The 24,990-nt window shown below is 36.3% G+C and overlaps 1 protein-coding gene across 9 annotated transcripts in view; it reads right to left on the reverse strand.

Annotated features, from left to right (window-relative positions):
- The window catches only part of ITSN1 (intersectin 1), a 126,295-nt gene that overhangs the window by 55,242 nt on the left and 46,063 nt on the right, over positions 1 to 24,990 (reverse strand). For all 9 annotated transcript variants that reach the window (XM_063305393.1, XM_063305391.1, XM_063305392.1 and 6 more), the window contains 11 exons: positions 24,157 to 24,250; positions 15,391 to 15,491; positions 12,921 to 12,984; positions 11,969 to 12,106; positions 8,497 to 8,612; positions 7,353 to 7,615; positions 6,153 to 6,302; positions 5,789 to 5,929; positions 4,428 to 4,515; positions 4,160 to 4,299; positions 672 to 793 (listed from right to left, as the gene is read on the reverse strand). In XM_063305393.1, the coding sequence (XP_063161463.1) occupies positions 672 to 793; positions 4,160 to 4,299; positions 4,428 to 4,515; positions 5,789 to 5,929; positions 6,153 to 6,302; positions 7,353 to 7,615; positions 8,497 to 8,612; positions 11,969 to 12,106; positions 12,921 to 12,984; positions 15,391 to 15,491; positions 24,157 to 24,250 (1,417 nt within the window). The remainder of the gene's footprint in view (positions 1 to 671; positions 794 to 4,159; positions 4,300 to 4,427; positions 4,516 to 5,788; positions 5,930 to 6,152; positions 6,303 to 7,352; positions 7,616 to 8,496; positions 8,613 to 11,968; positions 12,107 to 12,920; positions 12,985 to 15,390; positions 15,492 to 24,156; positions 24,251 to 24,990) is intronic.

Below are 24,990 nucleotides of genomic sequence, written 5' to 3' on the forward strand. Positions count from 1 at the left end.
GATCAACCTTAAGAAGTGAATATCATTATCCTTTGTAGCAATGTAAGAAGAAAGAGGTACTTATTATATCAGGAAACAGACAAATATATTGTTACTGTTAGCTTGAACCTAATTGAGAAAACAGATGATCACCTATCCAAGTTTATGTTATTATTTCAAGTGTAGTTAAATTCATATTAATTGAATATATTGGTACATATGACAAAGGAGGATATTAGAGAGGATGGACACACACACACACACACACACACACACAGACTGACATACACCACTAAGAAAATATGAACAAATGAAAATAAAACTGTGCAGTACTTGGACCCCAAATGGAAAACATGCTTTTGGATCATAGGTAAACATATGGTTTCTACTGGTTCCTCAGAGAAGCCACACTTTAGTTATGCACTCTCAGGAAAATACAAATTTAAATTAAGAAAGCAGTGATCGTTTGTTAAATATTAAAACTTGCCATCAATACATTTCTGTAAGATAATAAAATATGACACAATTTAGTTGAAAGAAGGCAAAGAAGGGAATTATGTATCCATGCTGAAAACCAAGCTTCTTCCAAATATATGGACAATTTGTCCTTCCAGAGTACCAAATAACTGGTTGTTCAAAATTCTGATCCTCTCCTTTTCATGAAACAATATGGTTTCCAAAATCAAGCTTACCTCTGGTTATCTTTCTGTCTTTCCAGTTCTACTTTCCTCTCTTGCTCCTTCTGTTTTAATCTGTCAACTTCTATATTCTTTTGCTTCTGTAGCTGCTGCTTGTTATGTATCTCCCTCAGCTCCTGCAATAATGGAATGGTGGGTTACTGTATAGCACACAGGACATTTTAAACAATTCCCTGCTTCTCAGCATGGAGAACAAAAGCTGTACCAGAATAGCCAAATAAACTAATTTAAAATTTTATATAATCACAAGTTATTTCAACTTCATTATGTAGTATGATTTATACCTAATAGATTTGCTGTAGTTATTCAGCTGCTTTAAATTTGACCATGACTGTGAAACCTAAAATTTACTGCTTTTATTGGACAATCTGAATTGACAAGAATTGTTTGTAAAACTTCTACATGACTTATCACCTTAAATTCTAGTTTAACTTGTTTGGAAGGCTTATAGAAAATAAGATATTAAATTACAGTGCAGGTTCTACTGGCTGTTATTAGTCTATAAATAACAAACTGTTGACTAAAATAGGCTATTTCTGGCTTCCAGGGACTTCATTTTTCCCACTACAAGGTATGAAGTTGTTAGGGCATTTCCTGAAAAAAAATAATCTGGGAAGAAAGGAAGTATCTTTTTTAATTTCTGAATGGTTTTAATTTAAAGTTCATTGAACCCTGCATATTTGACAGGAATAGAAATTAATGACAGGAACATGGAACACATTTCTGAGAATCAACTTAGGAACTACACTCAAAGAAAAGTGCAACTGAGATTGAAACTCCATCAGCATATGGCATTCACAACTTAAAAAGGAAGCCAATTATCTTACACACAACCAATAAATGTTTTGCGCTCCTTTTAGCATTGCATTTGTATTAACAAATATGAAGGTACTTCATCAACTTTTCTTGAGACACATACTTCATAGCTGTCAGTTGAGTGTACACTGTTTCTTTCATTTTATATAACTGGAATATCAGAAGACACTTTCCTCTCTCTCTCATTATTTCCCTCCATTTTTATAATGTTATTTATTTATATATAGTTCTTTCCTTTCATTGAAAATAAATAGAAAAACAATTTAAAAGAAATTATAAAATGTATACCCTGTATTTTGACTTCTATAAGAAAAGAATTATATTTTTTAAATCTCAAAAAACAAGTCTGATGTTCTAGAACCATCACCAATTTATGTTCATACTGTACAGGATAAAGTATGTCATATCTCAACGGTACTTAGAATAATAGACACTATTCTAATTTTACCTTCTTAATAATGCCTAACAAACATGAACTGCTATACTGGTATAATCTGTCAAAATAAGTTTACAGAGTTTGGGAATAAAGTTTCAGCAACATTTTAATAACATCCAAGAAAATTTTATTTATTTATTTATATTTCATATTTCGTCACCACCCATCTCACTAAAGAGCGACTCTGGGTGGTTTACAATAAAATTAAAATAACTACAGATTAAAATACAATAAAAACAGAATTCATAAAAATATAAATAAATATAAAATATAAAATCCAAGCTGGTGAATCAAAAGATCTGAATTTAAATACGTATAATTCCTTGATGCCTCTTCAAGGGGCTAACCACCCCCATGATTGACTACCCCCTCTCCTGCCCCAAGTAGTTTCTCCTCATCTAATCTTGGTGATTTTTTCTGCCTACCCTGGTTCACTGTTTTTCTAAACTAAAAAGGTAAACAAATTGTAAATTTTCCCCATAGGTAAGTTGCTCAAGCCCCATGGTGTTTTATTATAAAATTAACATAAATATACTGAACACCTCAGTCAAAATTACAAATTTCTAAATCCATAAAATTAAAATGAAGCAGAAGTACACATTAAACAGCACCGAAGACAGCTTTAGGAAAACAAAACTATCGTTTTACTAGTATTTCTATTTAAGTGCAATAATAATGCATAATGTATTTTCAAGAATGAAGCTAGAATCATTGATAAATATATAGATTTATGTTCCAATTAGCTGAGATATTCGTCACCTGCAGTGAATTATTCATTGGATCTATTCAGTCTCAGTCTGTATTTCTTGTTAACAGCCAGTAGAGACTGTTCTCAAATGGTACTGAATGTTATTTAACAATTAATGATAAAGTTATGGTTGAAAATCAAGTTTAACCTATAATACATGAATAAGCAATAAGCATATTTTTCCATGAAGTGCTGTAGATTATTATATAGACGCTTAGCATAAAGTTTGCTAATTGTGCTTAAGAGACCTACGGTCTGATAATTAGCAGGCACGTCTTGACTGTTTGTAAATAGGCACTATAATAGGCAAGCTCTACTCTTTTGGAATCAATCCAGTACAATCTATAAAAGCAAGCCAAGAGGCTAATACAGGTATCTACCATTCCAAATTACTACTGTACAAATAACTTCAGCAGTGATAAAATTAACACTATGCTTAAGCTATTTAATCAAGCCTCCAATTTCTGAATCTGTGACAGGAGCCCAGTAAGAAAGCAGTCTGGCATCAAGCTCCGGATTGAACTCAAATTCTGTTTGTAAAATTCACTGTGACCTAATCATGTTGACTATATAGCTATTTCTGCTTTATTTTTTATTTTACTTTGTATGTTTGAAACTTTTAGGTTGCTTTTAGTGGAATCATTTTCGTCAATGATCACAATACAATCTGCTATTAGACTATACAGTTACTGATTATGGATCTCCCTGGTCCAAATCCCACTTGCTACTTGACCAGAACCTTATCCTGAATCAGCCAACAAGCAAAATTCCAAGACAAGAATACAATACTAGAGCATTTTATTATTATATTTTATTGTATTTTATTGCGTGTTTCTTATGATATGACCTGTGGTTACAACAATAAACTTTACTTACTTATAGTTACTAGACAGAGTAGTTACCAATTACTTTGAAGGCTAAATGGGCAGTAATTGCCCAGGTCAGAATTAGTTTTTTAAAAAAACTAGAACTGCAATTGACTGGTTTAATTCTTCTAAAGCATGGATTTAAGGTACTTAATACAACATAGCAAAATTGCCCAGGAATGTAATATTGGTGCATAATGGTCATCATGCTTTTAGCATCTTATCTAGTGCACATCCTATCTTCAGAACAGCTTTAATTTTAAAAAGAATTACAGGAAGGAATGAGGAATTCCTAGTTCTTAGAGGTACATTCAAATAAAAGGTGAATATATTATCTTCTGGACTCTCAGACTTTTATGGGAAGGATTTTCAAAGGCACTAGGAAAAGCTACCCATTTGCCAATAGCACAATCAGTATCACTTCTTCTTTCCTCTTACATTTTTATCATTATAGCATATTCTACCACCAAATGTATATCCAATTTGAAAAGAGTTAACAGGGTCTTCTTTTATAAAAACTGGATATACAAGCTCGAATCAAATATATTCACAACTTATTTTGCAAATGGTGAAGTTGAGGATTTGCTTAATTATAATATAGCTTAAACCAGGTTACCTTTAATTGGTTGTTGAAAATATCTATCTCCTGAAGTTTTGATCTGGTTTCTTTTTCTACTTCATCTAGCTGGTCACGAAGCTGCTGGCATGCTAACTCCTTTGCTTCTAAGGCTCTTTTGACAGTGAGAAATGAATCTCCTATTTTTAAAAAATATTGACAATGAATATTAAAAAAAAAAGACTGTCCAGATTCAGTGATTCTTAAATGGAACGATCTTATAATATACATATTCTGCAAGCAGAGAACCATTTTTAAATGAACTTACGATGCAAGCTGTTCTGCTGAACTTGCTTTAATTGATCATTGAGTAACTGTTTTTCTGGAATCAACCTTCCAAGCATTTGCTGAGATTCCTAAAACAAGTAACATGTGAAATGTTATTAGTTTTAGCTATAATCACAAGTACTAGATCACAGTTGCTTCAACATTCATAAAAAACTCCTTCTCTGAGAAAATTTGATATTTGCTCCTCAACCTGCTAAAAAAGGAAAGCCACTGTGTAGAATTCTCTCCAAATATTTCCACTACTTTGTGCCATAGCTATCATTTCCTTTTAGAAGATGATACCCAGGCTTTCCACACACTTGCTATTACTATCACTTCGAAGTGGCAGAAAAATTCCATACAAATCCTTGAAAACAAACTTGTTTTATTAATGAAGAATCCCATCTTGAAGAAAACATTAGGGTAATTTCTCCTCCTCTGAAGAAACCTGCCACGATTGCCCCCAATTTCTCAGAAGTAAAGATTTTGAAGAGATTTTTCATGCCTAAGTCTTCCTTAGACCCACTGGAATTTCTTATTAAAGTAGAACAGTACTGTAACAGAAAACAGCACCTGTCATTATTAATAAGCCAGATTTGAATGTATGGCTTTAGAAACAATATTTCATAGAGAAAATTTCATAGAAGTTCCAAATCATTTTTTGATTAAAGTCTAATTTGTATAGGGTTCAACCGGTATATAATTGTTACCAACTAACCAAACCATGCTGTTTGAAAGTTCTATGAAAAATGCCCATTCTAATAGAGTTGTTATTTTTGTTATGACATAAAAGAATTTCAGTCCTCGATACTTCCACCACTAACAATTATTTGCACAAGTTACAAAATATATGTTTTAAAAAAAGATCCTTAGGGAAATGCCTGCAATGTAAAGCAGGCAAGAACAACTGAAAAACAAATTCAGTAATGACAGCATTTTAAAGGGAAAATTTTCTTGAAATCCCAGGTGCTACATCTTTTGCTTCAGAAAACCAGGGGACCAACCTAAAGTTTCTTGTGGGAGTATTTAATTTTTAACATACACTTGCTCCTAGGCAGCATAATTCAGCAGCTATTGAACTGAACTGAATTTCATACCAGGACAGATTTTTATGGGATGTGGGAAAAAGAACACTTATGCTGTATTGAATGCTGGAGAAAAAAATGGGACACAAATGTAACAACTAAAATAGAATTTATTTCCCTAAGATACTGCTCATCTTCACTGTTGCCATGTTTATTGCCTAACACAAATACTAATTAAGTAACTACTACATTCAACTCTCATAAATTATGTCCTATTCTTTCAATACCGAAATACTAAGATATAATTGTTAAACATTTTCAAACACTATTTACTTACTTGTAACTGCTGTTGTAAATGTGTAATTTCTGCAATTCTCAGCTCTCTAGATTTGTTTGTGCTCTCAATTTCTTGCCTTTGGGTAGCCAATCTGCATCTGATATCCTGAAGCTTCCCTTCCAGTTGATGTTTTTTATCATTCTTCAACAGGAAAAGAAAATATTGGTTTACTCAAATTTTAATTAGAATGCAAACCTGGTTGCAAGTGTTTTTAGTTATGCCTGTAAGTTGAAAAATATTTTTTTTTAAAAAAGGAAAATTTTGTCAAAAATAGTAATTCTTGTAGTTATTTCAAACCATTAGGACACACACACACACAGGATACCTTATTTAACATGGTATCTGGCAGACATTTCTCACTTACTAAAGCTTCCAGTTCAAATTCCAAAGTTTTTTTCTTGGCTTTCAGAACAACTATATCTTCTTGCTCTTTGTTTCTTTGATTCAGCAATTCTTGACGACGATTACGTTCCCACTCAAGCTGTCTTTGCCTTTCCAGTTCTCTTTTAGCAGCCTATATTAGTTTAAAAATATGAAAAAAAATTGTTGACTTTTATAGTTCTAGTAAATAAAAAGTTTCTACTTTACTTATGCAATAATGTGTAATTTATATTAATATCATATTCATACAAACAGTGAATATATATGTCTCCCTGTCATTTTTCTAACATGAAACTAGATATTGAATGAGTCCTGGATTTCCTTCCCACTATTTCCTTGGACCGTCACCATAATTAAAATAGATTTTAATTAGACACCTGTGTGGTTATGTAAATTAACTCTCTCCAGGAGTGTACAACTTGTGCATGTCAAAGAAATTGCCAGATTAGAGTTCCCACCCATCCAAATGTTAAAATCTTAGTTCGGATGTCATAATCATTTTACAGAATGAAAGATTATTGGTAGAAAGGGGGTTACAAAACAGAGGAAGAGAAAAAATAAAGGCATTTTATCTACTAAAATGTATACAAGTTTTCAAGATAGCTAATAAATAAATCATTATACTAATTAATTAAAAAACAGGCAATTTGCTAATCAGGCAAAACCTGCTTGGAAGGCATAGATTGGCATTCTACAAAAGTTCAATAATTAGCAACTAATTCACCAAATATAAAGTTGATAAATAAAATAAAATAAAATAAAATAAAATAAAATAAAATATGCTGTCCCCTGGTAGCAAGAAACACAGTGAACATGTGAGGTAAACAATGCCTTCTTAGATATTCACTGTCCTAAGTTCCAAGTTGGTAAAAAAAATTTAAAGTTTCAGTACCAGAACATTCATTTATGCTTAAAAGCTAATTAGTAGGCAGCAATAGTTTAGACTCAGTGCAACATGAAGCCAAAGCTTATATAGTCATGATTTAGAGCCAAGTTAAGAAACTAATGCTTAATATATCTTTCCTGACAAAATTTGGTAAAGCTATTAAATTAGTCCTTCCTGCCCCATTTTGCTAAGTATCTCATTCAAACAATTTTGAAAAGAAAACACAATTATTTCCCAATATAAATTTCCAACTTTAATTTTAGACAAGTAAGTGTTCCTCTGAAAATATTTATTTACCTCACGCCTTTCTATTTCTTTCCTCCTTTCCTCTTCCCTTTGGCGTTCCAATTCTCTCTGTTTTTCTAACTGCTTTTCTAACTCCAGTTGTCTTTTCCGCTCCTGCTCCTGCCGTTCACGTTCCTTCCTTTCCTGCTCCGCCCTTTCCAATTGTGCAAGGCGCTCTTGCTCTTTTCTCTGTTGTTCCAAAAGAGCCTGTCTCCGCTTTTCAAGCTCTAGATTGCCACGCTCAAAGTTCTCACGTTTTTTATCTTCAAATGTAACTTTAAAAAAAATGTTACAATTAGAATTCAGATGTGTTTTGTGCATATATAAACATGAAGTTAGGTAGCCTACCTCGAACGCACTTCAAAATTGTAACACCCTATAAAAACACCTGGCCTTCATTATTCTTATGAATACATAAGACACACAGCATTTCTTAATGCTTCACAGTTAAGCAGTGCTAAGAACACTTCATAAGTGACCAGGAATTTTCCATGTCTTTCATGCACCTCCACAGTGGTCAATCATGAACCTTGGGCAAAATTTCTTTCCATGCATTTCCCTTCTACATGTCATGGCAATCATTATATACTCGATGCTATCAAATGCAGGTTGATCTCCAGCAAACATATAATACTATCAGTTGAGATTCATGGAGCAGTAATTGGGCTACTAAAGCTGGAACGATGTATCATACAATAAACACCTTTACCAAAAACGACAGTCTTCTGACATTATCTTCATGATGCTGACACTATTACAGTACAATTACTTCTGTTAATGAAAAAATAACGACAGAAGGCAATTTCCAGGAGAAGGCATACCAATACAATCTACTATGTTGCTACAATGATTGTTTCTGAAATAATGTGAGAAACAGCTGTATTGTCATCATGATGGTAGAAAAGCGACAGTGAAAAACATTATTAACGTGACCTCTGCAAATATAATTTTCATGTTCTATTGTAAATAATCTCTTTAGGGTTTTCTCACTTATCAACAAACACTGTAATAAAGTGTTCTTAGTTCAAATATAACTTATACATCACAGAACCACACAATCTCCAACACACTTAATTTCAAATAACCTCTGATTTTCCAGTACTTAATATCTTCCAAAAAAGGCAACCCAATTTTGCTCATTTATAATTTCACTCACCAGGCAATTTCTTTTCCAGTTGCTGCTGTTCTTCTTCTAATACTGGTTCTTCTGGTAACCGTTGCTCTACAGACATTGAACTTGTGACAGATACACCACTGCCAGAGCGAACTCTTCTATTAAAATGTATGCATACACAAAGCAACTGTTATTCATCCTAATGCTACCATTTAATTTCCTACCTAACTGTGCAGATAACTAACTTAAAGCTTAAAGTTCAAGATCATTAAGCCTAAGTAAACTGCAGTGCAGGCATTCCTTGGGAACTAATACAATGACTTGATTCAACTCACAAAGCCTTGTCCATAACAAGACCGTATCTGTTCATGATTTGGCGGTGGACAAGCAGGATGATCTGCCATGCATTACTGGGACCTGGCAGAGGCAGGGAAGCAATGTTGCACTCTATGAAATCTGCCCAGATGGTTTGCACGTTCTGCACCAACTTGAACATCAGGGAGGTAAGGTAGCACTGATCTATCACGACATTTCATCTGTGGCTATGTATGAGTGCCTTTTGATGCAGTTAGGCTCTAGGGACAAGCTAGGGATCCTCTTGGTGAACAGTCTTGCAAGTCTGATTGTGCTGTACCTTCTCCCCTTCTTATACTCATGTCTGTCTGAGCTGTTTACTACTTGTTTTGGACTTAACCATATTTATCTTGTCACTCTGCCAATGGATCTGGCCTATCTCTGTCAAGGTCATCTTCCTTTCTCTACAACCGGCTGCCCTGCTGCTCTTGAGGATCCCTTCCTGAGCTCCTGGACCTGGTTGACAGCCTGGTTATGAACACCTCCCCTCTATGTTGGTACTGGAATTCTTCAATCACCAGGTGAACATGGTTGGGTCTAGTAAAGCTCAAGAGTTCATGCCCTTTAGGACCCTGCCCCAGGTTATCCTGGCACCAACACACGAGTGGTCACATGTTAGACCTGGTTTTCAACTCTGAGCAGTTGCTGTGTGATCTGAATGTGGGAGACCTTTCCATCTGCCCTTCATCATGGTCTGATCACTTCCTGGTCCAGATGCAGTTGACTGCCACCTGCTTCCTCTGCCAGGCTGGACCTATTTGGATGGTCTACCTCAGACCACTTATGGATCCATCTGGTTTCTGACAGTAATTGAGGATTTCCCCAATGATCTGGCAGGCAAATTGATTGATGGCCTAGTTCGTGACTGGTGTGAGGTTAGGACATCTCAGGCCCTTGACAAAATTGTCCTAAGTGGCTTCTCTCTGTTGGATGATCCCAGGTGGCCCTTGGTTTTAAGCAGCAGGAGCAATACCTGGGGTGTAGAAGAACAACTAAGACTGAATTTGCCAAGAACAAATATATGCTTAAGTTTGGGTCTGGTCTGTGGTGATAAGGTAGGCAAAACATTCTGACTCCTCCTTTCTTATTATGTTTCACGCTGCCATCCAGAGGCCCTGTTTTGGTGGTCAACTCCCTTTCTTTGTAAGGGCTGCCCTGCTGATTTACCATTTGGCTGCTCTGACCAGTTTGCCAATAAAGTCACAAATTTGCTGTAGTCTAGACTCCACTTTGTTGGGCTCTAGAGTGATGACTGGGGCACCATCTTGCCAGATTATCTATCCTCTGAGGAAATGGACAGGGTGCTCTCTAGGGTGCCCTTGATTACCTGCAGTCTGGATTCTTGCCCCTCCTGGATTCTTTGGATTTCTTCCTAGTTCCCAGGATTTAGGAGTTTGTCTTACTGTGGGAGGGGTCAATGCCAGCAGCTTTTAAAAAGGCATTGGTTCATCCCTTCCTTAAGAGGTCCTTCCTGGATCTAGAGATAATAGATAACTACTGCCCAGTCTCTAATCTTCATGTTTTGGCAAAGGTTGTTGAGATGCTGGTTCAGGAGCAGCTACTGGTCTGGTCTATCTGTTCAGTCGTGCCCGACTCCTGGTCACTTTGTGGATCAATGCTCTCCATGCCTTTCTATCTCTTACAGCTTCTTTTAGTTCCATCAAAGTCATTCCAGTGTCCCTTCTGATGGTGTCAAGCCAGTGAGTACTAGGGTGGCCCCTTCTTCTTTTACCACTGACCAATCCCAGCATAGAAGCAGCTACAGGGCCCCCTAAAAGGAGAAGCTACAGGGCCCCTTAAAGGAAGATTATTTGGACTCTTTATCAGTCAGGGTTCAAACCCAGGTATAGGACAGAGACAGCACTGGTCACTCTCATTAACAAACTCTGTTGGGATATAGATGAGGGTAGTGCACCTGTTCTGATCGTTTTGGATCTCTCAATCATCTTTGATATCATTGACCATGATATACTTCTGACCCACTGCACAGACTGGGGGTCACAGGCACCGTTTAAAGTGGTTCCATTCCTTCCTCGCTGGCCAGTTCAAGTCAGTGGTGACTGGGAAGGACACAGTTGTGGTGCTTGCTCATATGTGGAATGCATCCAGGGTAATATATCTGACAACTACATGAAGCCTTAAACAGGCTTAAACTTAACCTTAGTAAGATAGAGTTACTGTTTGTACACCAGGGATTCCACTGCTCTTGCAGGTCTACAGCTTGAGGGCCTGTTTGGACTCACAGCCTTTGCTAGATCAGCAGATGGAGGCTGTAGCCGGGTGTGGGTGTGGGTGGGTGCTTTGCCCAGCTTCAGCTTGTGCACCAGTTACAACCTTACTTGGGTCATGAGGACCTGACTTGAAGTAGATCATGACCTCACCACTGCCTGATTTGACTACTATAACAACCTCTACATAGGGCTTCCTTTAAAGACCACCCAGAAGTTTCAGTTGGTGTAAAATTCAGTGGCCTGGGTTCTAACAAATGTTTGCCAGTGGGCACACACTACACCTGTCTTGCGAGCCCTACAATAGCTTATTAGCTTCTGGGTGCAATTAAAAGTGCTGGTCTTAACCTATAAAGCCCTTTATGGCTTGCTGGCTTGTTTGCTTGCTTGTTTGTTTATTCAAAAGATTTATATGGCAGCCCATCTTGTAAAATACAACTCTGGGTAGCTTGATGCCAGGTTATTTGCAGGACCACATCTCCCCATTAGAGTCAGCCTGATTGTGCTGGCTTTACTAGAGGTCAGGGGACCAAAACTCAGAACCATTGTTTTTCTGTGATGGGCTAGATCTCTGGAATAGCCTCCCAGTGGAGGTTAGTTTGTCCCCAACATTATCTGCCTTCTGGAAAAAGTAAAAAACAGAGCTTTTCTCCGGGGGAGTTTGTGGGGGGGGGGGGTGGTGACACCAGATATTATATTATTGGGTATATAGTGAGGGTCTGTTTATGATTGCAGCGTGATATAAATTTGATTAATAAATTAGGCAATTTAAAGAAAAAGAAAAAACACTCCATAAATTAGAATAAATGACAGGTTTGAACTTTATATTCCCTACATAATAAAATATCTTGAATACAGTAAAATCATGAATAGAATTTCCCATCTATCCAAACATAAAATTCAGGATCAAAATAAAAAGCTATAAATTTTACCTAAATGAAGGAGGAATATATTCTGGGGATAACGCAGGTGGCAATGGCTGTCCTGACATAGCCATATCAATTAAATGCATAGCTAAAATAAATTCTTCTGCTGTCAGTTTTCCATCTTGATCAATATCTGAAAGATTCCTTTTGGGGGGAAAAAAGAGTTAAGTACATTTTTGTTATTTCTTTTTCTATGAGTGCTAAACTGGGAAGGAGGTAGAGACTATGTTCTCAGTGCTCCCAGTTACCTTACTCAGTGACTATATTCATTAACTAATCTAAAAGTGAGAGCATGGCAACTTAGACAGGAAGAAAAGTGGTTGAGACTGCAATATTCCTAAGGATTTGCCCCCTATGAACCACAAAATTGTAAGGAATTCAATCATTCTCCATGTTGCAAAATGTTTAGTGTCTATGTGTATATAGCTTTTCCCATCTCTACTTTTGCATTTAATCCCTCTATTTTATTTTCTTCCTGGCATCATACTGTTATTATTAGAGATGTACTGCACTTTGGATCCAAAGCCAAAAGGCTGATTTGGGAGGGGGAGGGTATGCACACTTGTTGGCTGCATCTTTTCCTGGGCTTGCATGGTAGCCATGCAATCCCAGGTAAATTTACATTTGAATTAAGGAGGTGCTAATAATGTGCCCACACTCATGCCAAAGCACTTTCTTTCTCACCTCTTCTTCAGCTTCATATCTAAGGTGAGGTACCCCCTTTGTTTGCTCTTTTAAAATGGGAACATGATGGTAATTCAAGAGAAGATTAAGGAGTATATAGGCAAGAGAAGATTAAGGAGTATATTTGGAACACATTCTAAAATAGTTTTGGAAATAAGCATTTTTTTCTCCTTTCTAGTCTTACCTGAAGCTTATTTACCTCTGAAATAAAACAAACTAGTGAGATCTGAAAAACAATGTGATGATAAACAACAATTTTATGAAAAATATTTACCATATTGTAGCCAGCTGAGCCTGTGGTAAACTTGACTGCATAAGGATAGTTCTTGCTTGTGGACCTAATAAATTGGAAACATGCAACAATGATACATTTCAATACACAATTTTCAAAATAGTTTCCTAGATTTTTTTTTATTTATTCAAATGTATTAGCTACCCAACTCCACTGGACTTTGATGAAATATTGATAGATCCTATTCTTACAGCTCTTTAGAAAAATCTTTTCAATTCCAAAGAAATATAAAAACAATTCTCAATATCTACTTTTCTGAACAGTGTCAACGTATTTTCATGGCAAGGAGAAATGTTCCTAATCAACGAAAAAATTATTTCTACAGCTTTGTATGCTATGTTTTATGTATGTATACATATAGATATTTCCATTAATAAATTTTATTAGTTGAAAAAGGTGCTACTGTCTGATTTTTTGCCACTACATACTAACATGGCTCTTCCACAATATTTCAATGTCATGATCTTTTGCACAGGGATCAACAGAAGGTACAAAGTTTTCACAGGATGAAGGTGGCTCACATATCAAGTTTTAAACCATTTTAGAACTTTAAAAAGATACAAGCCAACGCTTCTAAATGTGGCTCAAAAGCGAAGTGACAACCACTGTAGATGTCTGGAAACAGATGATCTATAAATACTGCTCCATACCTGAGCATCACATTCTGGACAAGCTGAAATTTCCAAACTGACTTCAAAAGGCAACTTTTCATATGTTAAGTTATGCACTTCATGTACACCATACAGGTGGTCCTCGACTTACAACCATTCGTTTAGCAACTGTTCAAAGTTACAATGATGCTGAAAAAAGTGACTTGCAACCAGTCCTCACACTTATGACTGTCACACCATCCCTGCAGCCACGTGATCAAAATTCAGGCACTCGGCAACCAGCATGTATTTATGACGGTTGCAGCATCCCGGGGTCACATGATCACCATTTGTGACCTTCCCAGCTGGCTACCAACGAGCAAAGTCAATGGGAGAAGCTGGATTCACTTAATGACCATGTGATTTTCTTAATGACCACACCAAAAAGGTCATAAAATTGGGCGTGACTCACTTAACCACCACCTCGCTTAGCAATGGAAGTTCCGGTCCCAATTGTGAACATAAGTTGAGGACTACCTGTATTTGTTTTTAAGAATATTGACTGGTTCCTTTAAGGAGGAAGGGGAAACTCTTTATAGCTTAATTTTTACTAATAAGCTCAATATTTATAACAGCAAAAAGGAATGTCTATCATACTGCCTTCACATGCACAGCAGATAGATTCACAGTCTACTGTTATGATTTAACTTTGAACAAATCATGTGCCTCACTAATTTATAGTAATGCAAAATACTGAATTTTATTTTACCTAGCTAAATTGTATATTGTAATGTTGATATGGTATTGGCCTTAAACATCTTTCATCCTAACAGTTACAATGAGAGAATGGAAGCAGGGAAATAAATGTATGTTTGCCACAGCAGTTGTAATGGTTAAAGAGCCCTGATCAGGTTAAATCTTGTTAGAACGGAATCTGTCCACCCAGTCTGGCCAGTCCAGTTTGGTCATCAGGAGAAAGCCTGCCAAGAGTTCCCTTCCCTTAAGTTGCCTGCAAGGCATGGATGTGACAGCAGGCATTCTCTATAATAGCCCGCACCTTATGGAATACTTTCCCCCCAGAAGTAGGTGCAGCATCTACCTTGCAAGAATTCAAGAAACAGGTTAAATCCTATTTCAATGCACTTTTGGTCCTAGCTGACCTACTGTGCACACTTACTTTAGTTTTATTTGGGGATTATTTTTGCTTCTTGTGATTATTTTTTGGTTTTGACTTTGCTTTTATGTCCTTATTGATTATTTATGCTTTTGGATTTCTTTTTGCTAATGTATGCTGCCAAGAATCCTTTTGGATTGCCATGGGGTTGTGAGTACTATAATAAATAAGTAAGTAAATAACCCTGCTTTTAAAACTGTATTATTTTAAAACACAGAGACATTTTTAAATGAGTTATGCATGAATTTGACCACAAGGCCATTACCACCAACTGCTCTATGAAAAAAAAATCTTGAAAGTTTGTTTATCTAATACTATGGACTGGCTTCTTAATTTCAACTATTTATATTGATTACAAGCAACTCTAAGAGGATTCCGGTCTGAAAGATGGGAGATTAAAGTTAAATAAATAAATAAAATAGAAGCTGAATCAGACCAAAGTCCCACATTATACACCGTATGATTTCCAAAAGAAGCCAACAAGATACTGGCTCACTTTTATTTCCCTAATAGCTAGCAACAGAAATGTACTTCTAAACCCAGCAGTTCCCATTCACCAATATAACTAATATCCCATTGATGGACATGACTGTTTAACCGCCCCAAGTTCCAAAGTATTTAGCAGAATTAATCAAACCATAAATTTACTTTAAAAAGTGTATGTTAAAACACATGCATGTTCTAATACCTGTTAAATGTCCACTCATTGTTTTATCATGACTATTGAATAGCTGCCTGTATTTTAGTCTTGATGACTGCGGAACAGCCCACTCTACTGCCGGAGATGCACTGGAATGATAGAACAGAGACAATAAACCACAGCTCCAAGCATACTAAATTCTAGATTATATATATTTTTTAAAAGTAACTTTCTCTTCGTTCTTTAAGATTTTAGTGTCACTTGGGTTACCATTTTAAATCTACCTTGGATCTCAATAGAATTTACTTCTGCAAAGAGAGATTAGCACTGTGAAAGCACTTTAAAAAATCAGCATGCCTCTCACCAAGTTCTTTTAAAAGATACATTTTCATTTTTGTTTTCTAAAAAGTGGTTTTCACACTTTTAGCATTATGCCACAAATGTTTGTTGTAATGAATCTTTCCATAACCATGAAATGTTCCTTTTCATACTTTCCTCCTTTTAACTTCTCTGCTTTTTCATCTTCATAATTATCTTCTCCTGACCATTTTTAAGTGTTCCATGCTTTTCCAATATTACCAGTACATGAACAGCAAGTAGTAAGACCACATTAATAAACACACTTGTCATTAAGCCATTGGACTAGCATAGGCCCACAACTAGGGTCTGTGTCACCCAGGGCAAACATGGATTCCGCACCCATTTTGGCGCCCCCCCAGCTCTCATTTTGGCGCCCCCCCAGCATGGTGCCCAGGACACATGCCCCGCTTGCCCTCCCCCCTAGTTGCAGCCCTGGACAAGCAGTTAAAAAACTACCTGATATGAATCACAGATTAAAAACTTAGCACAATGTCAAAAAGCAGGTTACACTTTCAACTATGAGACGTCAAGACTCAGTTCAGAGATATCAGACCATGATTTGTGCTTCCAATGTGTATAAAACTAATGCTTTAGAGATACTTTCATATTCCTACTGTTCGGCATTATCCTTTTCCAGTGTGCTCTACTTTTAACTTTCCAAGTAGAATAATAGATTTGAAAGAGGCCTTTTAGGCCATCAAATTAACCCTCCCCACCCATTACTGCAGGAATCCAGATTAAAACCTCCCAGACAGTTGGCTATTTAGCCTCCATGTGAATATATACAACGATAACAGATTCTACTGTGAACCTGCTTTTACTGTTCAGAGTTTTTTCTCATATTCATTTGGAATCTTCCCTCCTGTAATTTAAATCCATTATTCTATGTCCTGCACCAGGGAATGAGAGACAATCTGTTTTAAAATTCTAGTGACCCCTCAGGCAACTGAAGAGGGTCAACATATTTCTCATTAATTTTCTCAAGCTTAATATAATCATCTCCTTTAATATCTTTTCATAGGATTAGTTTCTAATCCCTTGATCATTTTTATAGTAGTTTTCTAAATTTGTTCTAGTTTATTTTGAATCTTTTCTAAAATATGGTACCCATAACAGGATTTCAAGGTAAATTCTTACCAAAGCAAAATACAGATGAACAATTACTTCGTGTCATTTGGAAAATATACTACCTGTTGGTGCAACCTAAAATAGCCTTTAACTTTTTTTTTACAGCCAAATCACACAGATACCTCATTATCTGATTGTAATCAACCACCATTCCAACCTATTTTTTCATAAGCATTATTATCAAGCCATATATCTCCAATATCTATGCATCTGAATTTTTGTTTAAGTTTTTTGTATTTCTCTCTACTAAAATGTTTACATATTTATAGATTTTTTACAAGACATTTATACATTTATAAATAAATAACATTTCCTCAAACATCTCATCACCAAAAGATGTCCCCCTAGTGTACCTCTACCACATATGTCCTTTTCTTTACATCCTTTCCAATGTCAGGATATCCAATATTTGGATATCTGAAATAATTTTCTTGGAGTATTGTCCCATCTATGAATTATTTTCACAGATATGTCGTTTTGTATGCATCGTTAGGTGAAGTGATTTAACAAGCCCTGTGTGGTTCCTGTCTTCTATTAAGCTTTGTATAAAAATGTATTTTCCTTATCTTTTTAAATTTTTCTGAAATATAAAAGGATTTTTTTCAAGATTATAGCCATTCCTTTGGTAAATGAAGATTCAGATGCTATTATCTTGTCTTCTAAGCTAGCTATTCTTAAAATTAGGCAGTTATTAATTTTAAGTATTTCTTGTAGGAAGATACTATTATATATCATATGACTTTTGTCCCCCAAACCTCCTATATTAAGAGAAACTATTTTCAAGTCAGCTATCTGTAAAGTAATGTACATCATTACTATTTCCCATATTGTTTGCCTGCATTTTAAAACTTTTATTAAATTTTAGGTATTGAATCTCTGATTTCCTTTACCATCTCCTTTATCTTCTTTAGCAGAATTGCAAAGTGAAACTGTTAAATCATAGGCAGTACTTCAAACCCATCAACAGTTGTAGAAAAATCTAGAAACATTTTCCTTTTCTACAAGTTATTCATGGTGGAATGTGAAGAACAATATACTGGGGAAGAGCAAGCCTTTCTCCCCAATAACACAATCCATTTTTAATATAAATAATGAAATGTTCTCCAATGAAGCTAAAGTTATGCTTCTGCTTATCCTGATAATTCTTTAACTATCTATTTTACCTAATTTTTTCCTTCCCTGCTATATTTAAGGAGAAGGGAGGCTAGCTGTAATTTGAGCTCATTATGTTGTTGTTGCCAACTATTTTTTGCCATTTCTTTTAACTTATTTTAGCCTATCTTCATCCTGGGTCTGTACTTCTGTATTTTGTAGGTCCACTAACTGTAGCAACCCCATATTCCATTTTAAGAATATTGTTGCTTCATCTCATCTGGTAGAAGCTTATATAGCTTGGTAATTGTTCAAGATAATGAATTTCACTAGGAAATCCCATTTATGGTTGCTATAAGCATGATGCAGAATTGTTATGTTACCCTGAATTTCCTTTCTTCTTCTCAGAGTATCTGGAGCCATGTTCTGTAGAATCATTATATTATCATTTTTATAAGTAAAATCTGATTGTTTTTACAGCACCACCATTGTTCTTCTTGGAGTAAATCTTGCAAACGCTAAAATAATGTCCTATGGAAGGGAAGAAATACCAGTATGTCCATTCAGGTCTCTGGATTTTTTCAGTATCTGTTTTTGTAAGTACAATGAGTGGAGACAGTTCTTTTATCCCGTTAACAAGGATTTAACTAAGATTTTCATTATGTTCCACAAAGCTTCTTCCTCTTAAACTCAAACATTTTAAACTGTTGTTAAACTGTGTCATTTTGTCTAATTTCTGTTTCCAATCAGTGTCCATAACTTTAACTTTGTATTATATCTAATGCCTAAGTGGTTATTTGAGCAGCTTTCTATAATGTTTCATTGATTAAATACCTTTTTCTTCTAACTGTTCTCATTTCTTCAATAACTGGGTTTGAAATGAAGACCATTAAGTTAATCACTAATTCCTTCATCATCTAAAAATGTTATAAGCATTCCCTTCAACTTTTCATCCAGGTAATTAATTAAAATATTGAAGAATGGAGTATTTAGGACAATAGGTTCCTTTCCAACCAGATAAGGAACCACTGATGAGCTCTCAAAAGTTTAATTTTTGAGTCAGCTTTCTACTTACTTGCAATGCCATGCAGCTTGCACCTAGCTAGTGTATGAAGCAGCATTTTACTGAAATTAAGATAGCATTCCCACGCTCCATAAAGGAAGTTATAGTTCAGAAATAAGATAAAAAGAAATATTGCCAAACTGATTCCAACAAATTCATGCTGACTTTGGAAACTATTTCAAAGTGCTTACAGATCAATCCCCTTATGATCCCAAGGACTGATGTCAGACTAACTGATCTGTACTCCTTGGATATTCATTCTTCTCCTTGTTGAAGACAGGGACAGTAATTGCCCTTTTCCAGTCCTCCGGCACTTCATAACACAATAGCTATACCATCTGCTAATTTCTTCATTATCTAAGATGCAATTCATCTGAACCTAAAGATTTATTCTCTGGCCACATTTCTATTATTCTCTAGCTGGAACACATTCTATTTGTTCAAATTTGAACCATATAAGACCAAACAACCTACTTTCATATCGATCACTCAATTTTTAATTCACTCCCCATTCATTCATTCATTCATTCAGTACCCATATATTCTTGACTTTATCCTTTACTACACATAGCTCAAAGCCGAAAGGACAGCTAGCAGCCGACGGTGCTGGTGGTGAACGGCGAATCTGATGTTCTAAGGATCAACACACCATTGGAACCTGGAATGTAAGATCTATGAGCCAGGGCAAATTGGATGTGGTTATTGGTGAGATGTCAAGATTAAAGATAGACATTTTGGGCATCAGTGAACTGAAATGGACTGGAATGGGCCACTTCACATCAAATGACCACCAGATCTACTACTGTGGACAAGAGGACCACAGAAGAAATGGAGTAGCCTTCAAAATTAATAGTAAAGTGGCTAAAGCAGTGCTTGGATACAATCCAAAAAACGATAGAATGATTTCAATTCAAATTCAGGGCAAGTCATCTAACATCACAGTGATCCAAATATACGCCCCAACCACAGATGCTGAAGAAGCTGAAGTAGAGCAGTTCTATGAGGATCTGCAGCACCTACTGGACAACACGCCTAAAAGAGATGTTATTTTCATCACAGGAGACTGGAATGCTAAGGTGGGCAGTCAAATGACACCTGGAATTACAGGTAAGCATGGCCTGGGAGAACAAAACGAAGCAGGACATAGGCTGATAGAATTTTGCCAAGACAACTCACTCTGCATAACAAACACTCTCTTCCAACAACCTAAGAGACGGCTTTATACATGGACTTCCCCAGATGGACAACACCGAAATCAGATTGACTACATCCTTTGCAGCCAAAGGTGGCAGACATCTATACAGTCGGTAAAAACAAGACCTGGAGCTGACTGTAGTTCCGATCATGAACTTCTTATCGCACAATTTAGGATCAGACTAAAGAGATTAGGGAAGACCCACACATCAGCTAGATATGAGCTCACTAATATTCCTAAGGAATATGCAGTGGAGGTGAAGAATAGATTTAAGGGACTGGACATAGTAGATAGGGTCCCGGAAGAACTATGGACAGAAGTTCGCAACATTGTTCAGGAGGCAGCCACAAAATACATCCCAAAGAAAGAGAAAACCAAGAAGGCAAAATGGCTATCTGCTGAGACACTGGAAGTAGCCCAAGAAAGAAGGAAAGCAAAAGGCAACAGTGATAGGGGGAGATATGCCCAATTAAATGCAAAATTCCAGAGGTTAGCCAGAAGAGATAAGGAATTATTTTTACACAAGCAATGCGCAGAAGTGGAAGAAGACAATAGAATAGGAAGGACAAGAGTCCTCTTCCAGAAAATTAGAAACATTGGAGGTAAATTCCAGGCAAAAATGGGTAAGATCAAAAACAAAGATGGCAAGGACCTAACAGAAGAAGAAGAGATCAAGAAAAGGTGGCAAGAATATACAGAAGACCTGTATAGGAAGGATAACAATATCGGGGATAGCTTTGACGGTGTGGTCAGGGAGCTAGAGCCAGACATCCTGAACAGTGAGGTTGAATGGGCCTTAAGAAGCATTGCTAATAACAAGGCAGCAGGAGACGACGGCATCCCAGCTGAACTGTTCAAAATCTTGCAAGATGATGCTGTCAAGGTAATGCATGCTATATGCCAGCAAATTTGGAAAACACAAGAATGGCCATCAGATTGGAAAAAATCAACTTATATCCCCATACCAAAAAAAGGAAACACTAAAGAATGTTCAAACTATCGAACAGTGGCACTCATTTCACATGCCAGTAAGGTAATGCTCAAGATCCTGCAAGGTAGATTTCAGCAATTCATGGAGCAAGAATTGCCAGATGTACAAGCTGGGTTTAGAAAAGGCAGAGGAACTAGGGACCAAATTGCCAATATCCGCTGGATAATGGAAAAAGCCAGGGAGTTTCACAAAAACATCTATTTCTGTTTTCTTGACTATTCTAAAGCCTTTGACTGTGTGGACCATAACAAATTGTGGCAAGTTCTTAGTGGTATGGGGATACCAAGTCATCTTGTGTGCCTCCTGAAGAATCTGTATAACGACCAAGAAGCAACAGTAAGAACAGACCATGGAACAAAGGACTGGTTTAAGATTGGGAAAGGAGTACGGCAGGGCTGTATACTCTCACCCTACCTATTCAACTTGTACGCAGAACATATCATGCCACATGCTGGGCTTGAGGAATCCAAGGCTGGAGTTAAAAACGCTGGAAGAAACATTAACGATCTCAGATATACAGGTGATACCACTTTGATGGCTGAAAGAGAAGAGGAACTGAGGAGCCTTATGATGAAGGTGAAAGAAGAAAGTGCAAAAGCTGGCTTGCAGCTAAACCTCAAAAAAACCAAGATTATGGCAACCAGCTTGATTGATAACTGGAAAATAGAGGGAGAAAATGTAGAAGCAGTGAAAGACTTTGTATTTCTAGGTGCGAAGATTACTGCAGATGCTGACTGCAGTCAGGAAATCAGAAGACGCTTAATCCTTGGGAGAAGAGCAATGACAAATCTCGATAAAATAGTTAAGAGCAGAGACATCACACTGACAACAAAGGTCCGCATAGTTAAAGCAATGGTGTTCCCCATAGTAACATATAGCTGCGAGAGCTGGACCATAAGGAAGGCTGAGAGAAGGAAGATCGATGCTTTTGAACTGTGGTGTTGGAGGAAAATTCTGAGAGTGCCTTGGACTGCAAGAAGATCAAACCAGTCCATACTCCAGGAAATAAAGCCAGACTGCTCACTTGAGGGAATGATATTAAAGGAAAAACTGAAATACTTTGGCCACATAATGAGAAGACAGGACACCCTGGAGAAGATGCTGATGCTAGGGAGAGTGGAAGGCAAAAGGAAGAGGGGCCGACCAAGGGCAAGGTGGATAAATGATATTCTAGAGGTGATGGACTTGTGCCTGGGGGAGCTGGGGGTGTTGACGACTGACAGGAAGCTCTGGCGTGGGCTGGTCCATGAAGTTACGAAGAGTCGGAAGCGACTAAATGAAAAAACAACAACGAACACATGCTTATGCAACCTGCTCTCATTGCATTCCTTGCAGTAGTGAGTTACCAACTACCATGAGTTTTTTTCTTTGTGTTCTTATAAAGCAGAATTGCATCTTTTTTACTGCTTAAGAATGTATCAGTGTCCTATCTTCCATTCTATAGGGTAGCTTTTTATTCCCTTTGGCACTCAGAGCCAGTTTAATTGGCAAGGACCTAAAAACTCTTGTTAGCACTCCGTTTTCTTGCTCAGTGAGCTTGCTCCCTGGAACCTGGCTGCCTTTTATTCCTCTTACAGTCTCTACTTTCTCATCAGGGAACAGTCATTCAGTCACCCACACTAGGCAAACAGCAACTCACAGGAAATACCCTTTGCAACTAGCAGCTATTTAGGAGATGAAAATTTCATATCTCACAGCTGAACATGCAATCTCTCAGAGCACACAGCTCTCTGGTCACTTTCCTTTCTTTCCCACTAGTTCTCTCTGTTCACTTGCTTCTTATGCAGGTAAAGATACTGACAGATAGCTAAAACAGTCCCATTAATCTTGGACAATTTAAGATTCTTGGTAGCAGATTAACTGCTATATTCTATAGAGTCCTCTAAAAATACTCTATGAATACTAGCAATGCTACTAAGAGGCTTTATTAAAGCAGATGTGCACATCGATCTCCAGAACAAGACTATATATGAACAAGAATTACTAACACCAGTCAAAATGTATCTCAGTGAATGTGCCCCATCACTGTATCTCAGAATTTAAATTATCTGAATTTAACAAAATATGTGCATGTAACCATTTGCAACACAAATCCCTATTATCTTTTTTATTTCTTTATACTGAAGTTTGTTTTATCCTAGGCCAGCCACCCCCAACTCAGTGTCCCCAGAAGTCCTTGAACTGCAATTCAAACCTTCTCATCCAATATGGCCTACTTTGATGTGCATCACATTTGAAGGAATCAGTTCAGGAAAAGCCAGTTCATAGTGAATCTTTAGGCATCATAAATATTCTCCAGAATTCAGATTTATTACTATTTATGAAAATACCAGCTTTATTCAATTTTAAGCAATAAATCCTGGATTGCAATTGCAATAACTAAGAAAACTTGCATTGTTACTTTCTAAGTAACAATGATTTTTTAAAATTAAGATAAAACATGGCAAGTAATAACACAGCTAAAATATATTAATGAATATCTGTGAAATACTATACATGACAGAATAAAATGGAGAGTTTCAGTCTCAAGGACAGATGTACAGAAAGGAGAAAGTTGTATTCTAACATAGGCATAGTCAAAATAAATGGAGAACTTATAACATGGTAACAAGAATAGTTAGCGATATAAATCTTATCTAGCTAATTACTTTTCCAGATGTCCAGATCTTACTATTTATACAGAACTTTATTTTATGGATAACTTTTCACAGCAGAACAGATATATAATATGAAGTATATTAAAGACAATACATAATTATTCTTCTATACAATTCTGGTCAGTGACTAATCAAAATTCTATTCTACACAAACACGTTTTTCAACAGAATTAATTCTTTAACTTCAGATTTTTGAAATGCCATATTAAAGGTTTCATCCCTGAAATTACTTATTCATAAGCAGTCTTAAGTTTAGTGGTAACATTTTCATCTGGGTATCTACAGGACTGACAAAGCTGCCAAAGTACTTAAGAACAGTCATACTTACCCAGCCACATCAAATGATTGTGCCTTTTGCAGCTTTGCATTTAGTTGGGATCCTCCACCAGATCTACTGAAGGAGGAACTCTTTGGCAATGTTGCTGAAACATAATGATTATGATTTCAATTCAGTGAAATTAAATGATAAATACATGAATTATATTATCTTAAATTGCAATTACCAAAACATAACTTGTTACTTCCAGATTAATACTTCAAGTTAATACCCTACCTTTGGACATAAACAGACCACAACACTGCTTATAACAACATTTTAAGCAATTAAAAAAAGAGTACGGAGGTAAATGATCAGAAAAATTAATATTAATATTAATTAGCCAATTAAACAAAATGTAAGTTTGTATTAACAGATGCTCTTTAAGTTAATTAAAAAATCTGATTACAAGTGTATTAAGGGTTAGGGCTTTATGATATATTGATTGTGGCATCCACAGCAAACCACCATGATGCCAAAACGATGACATATGCACTGTGATGTCATCACATAAATGCCATTATGTACTTGCAATCCTGATATGATACAATTACGTAAGTTGTGGCATTTGCATAATTTCATAATGGACATTTCATCATTTGCTATCCATACCTTCCTGCAGTAGTTAAGGGTACTGATGTATCTATTAAATAAAGACATTTTATTTTCTGTGGGCTGTGTACAGTACACTAAAATTGTTTATACACAATTAATTCCCTATGTCTTCCTTTCCAAGTAATTACTTATATTCCCTAAATAGCTTTCTGCTGAGACTTAAAAAAGGCCTGGAATGTGTAGCAGCACATTAGAGTAAAAGGAGGAGAAACCAATTGAGTTCCCACACTG

Source organism: Candoia aspera, chromosome 5 (genome assembly GCF_035149785.1).
Source record: "Candoia aspera isolate rCanAsp1 chromosome 5, rCanAsp1.hap2, whole genome shotgun sequence".
Lineage (NCBI taxonomy): Eukaryota > Metazoa > Chordata > Lepidosauria > Squamata > Boidae > Candoia > Candoia aspera.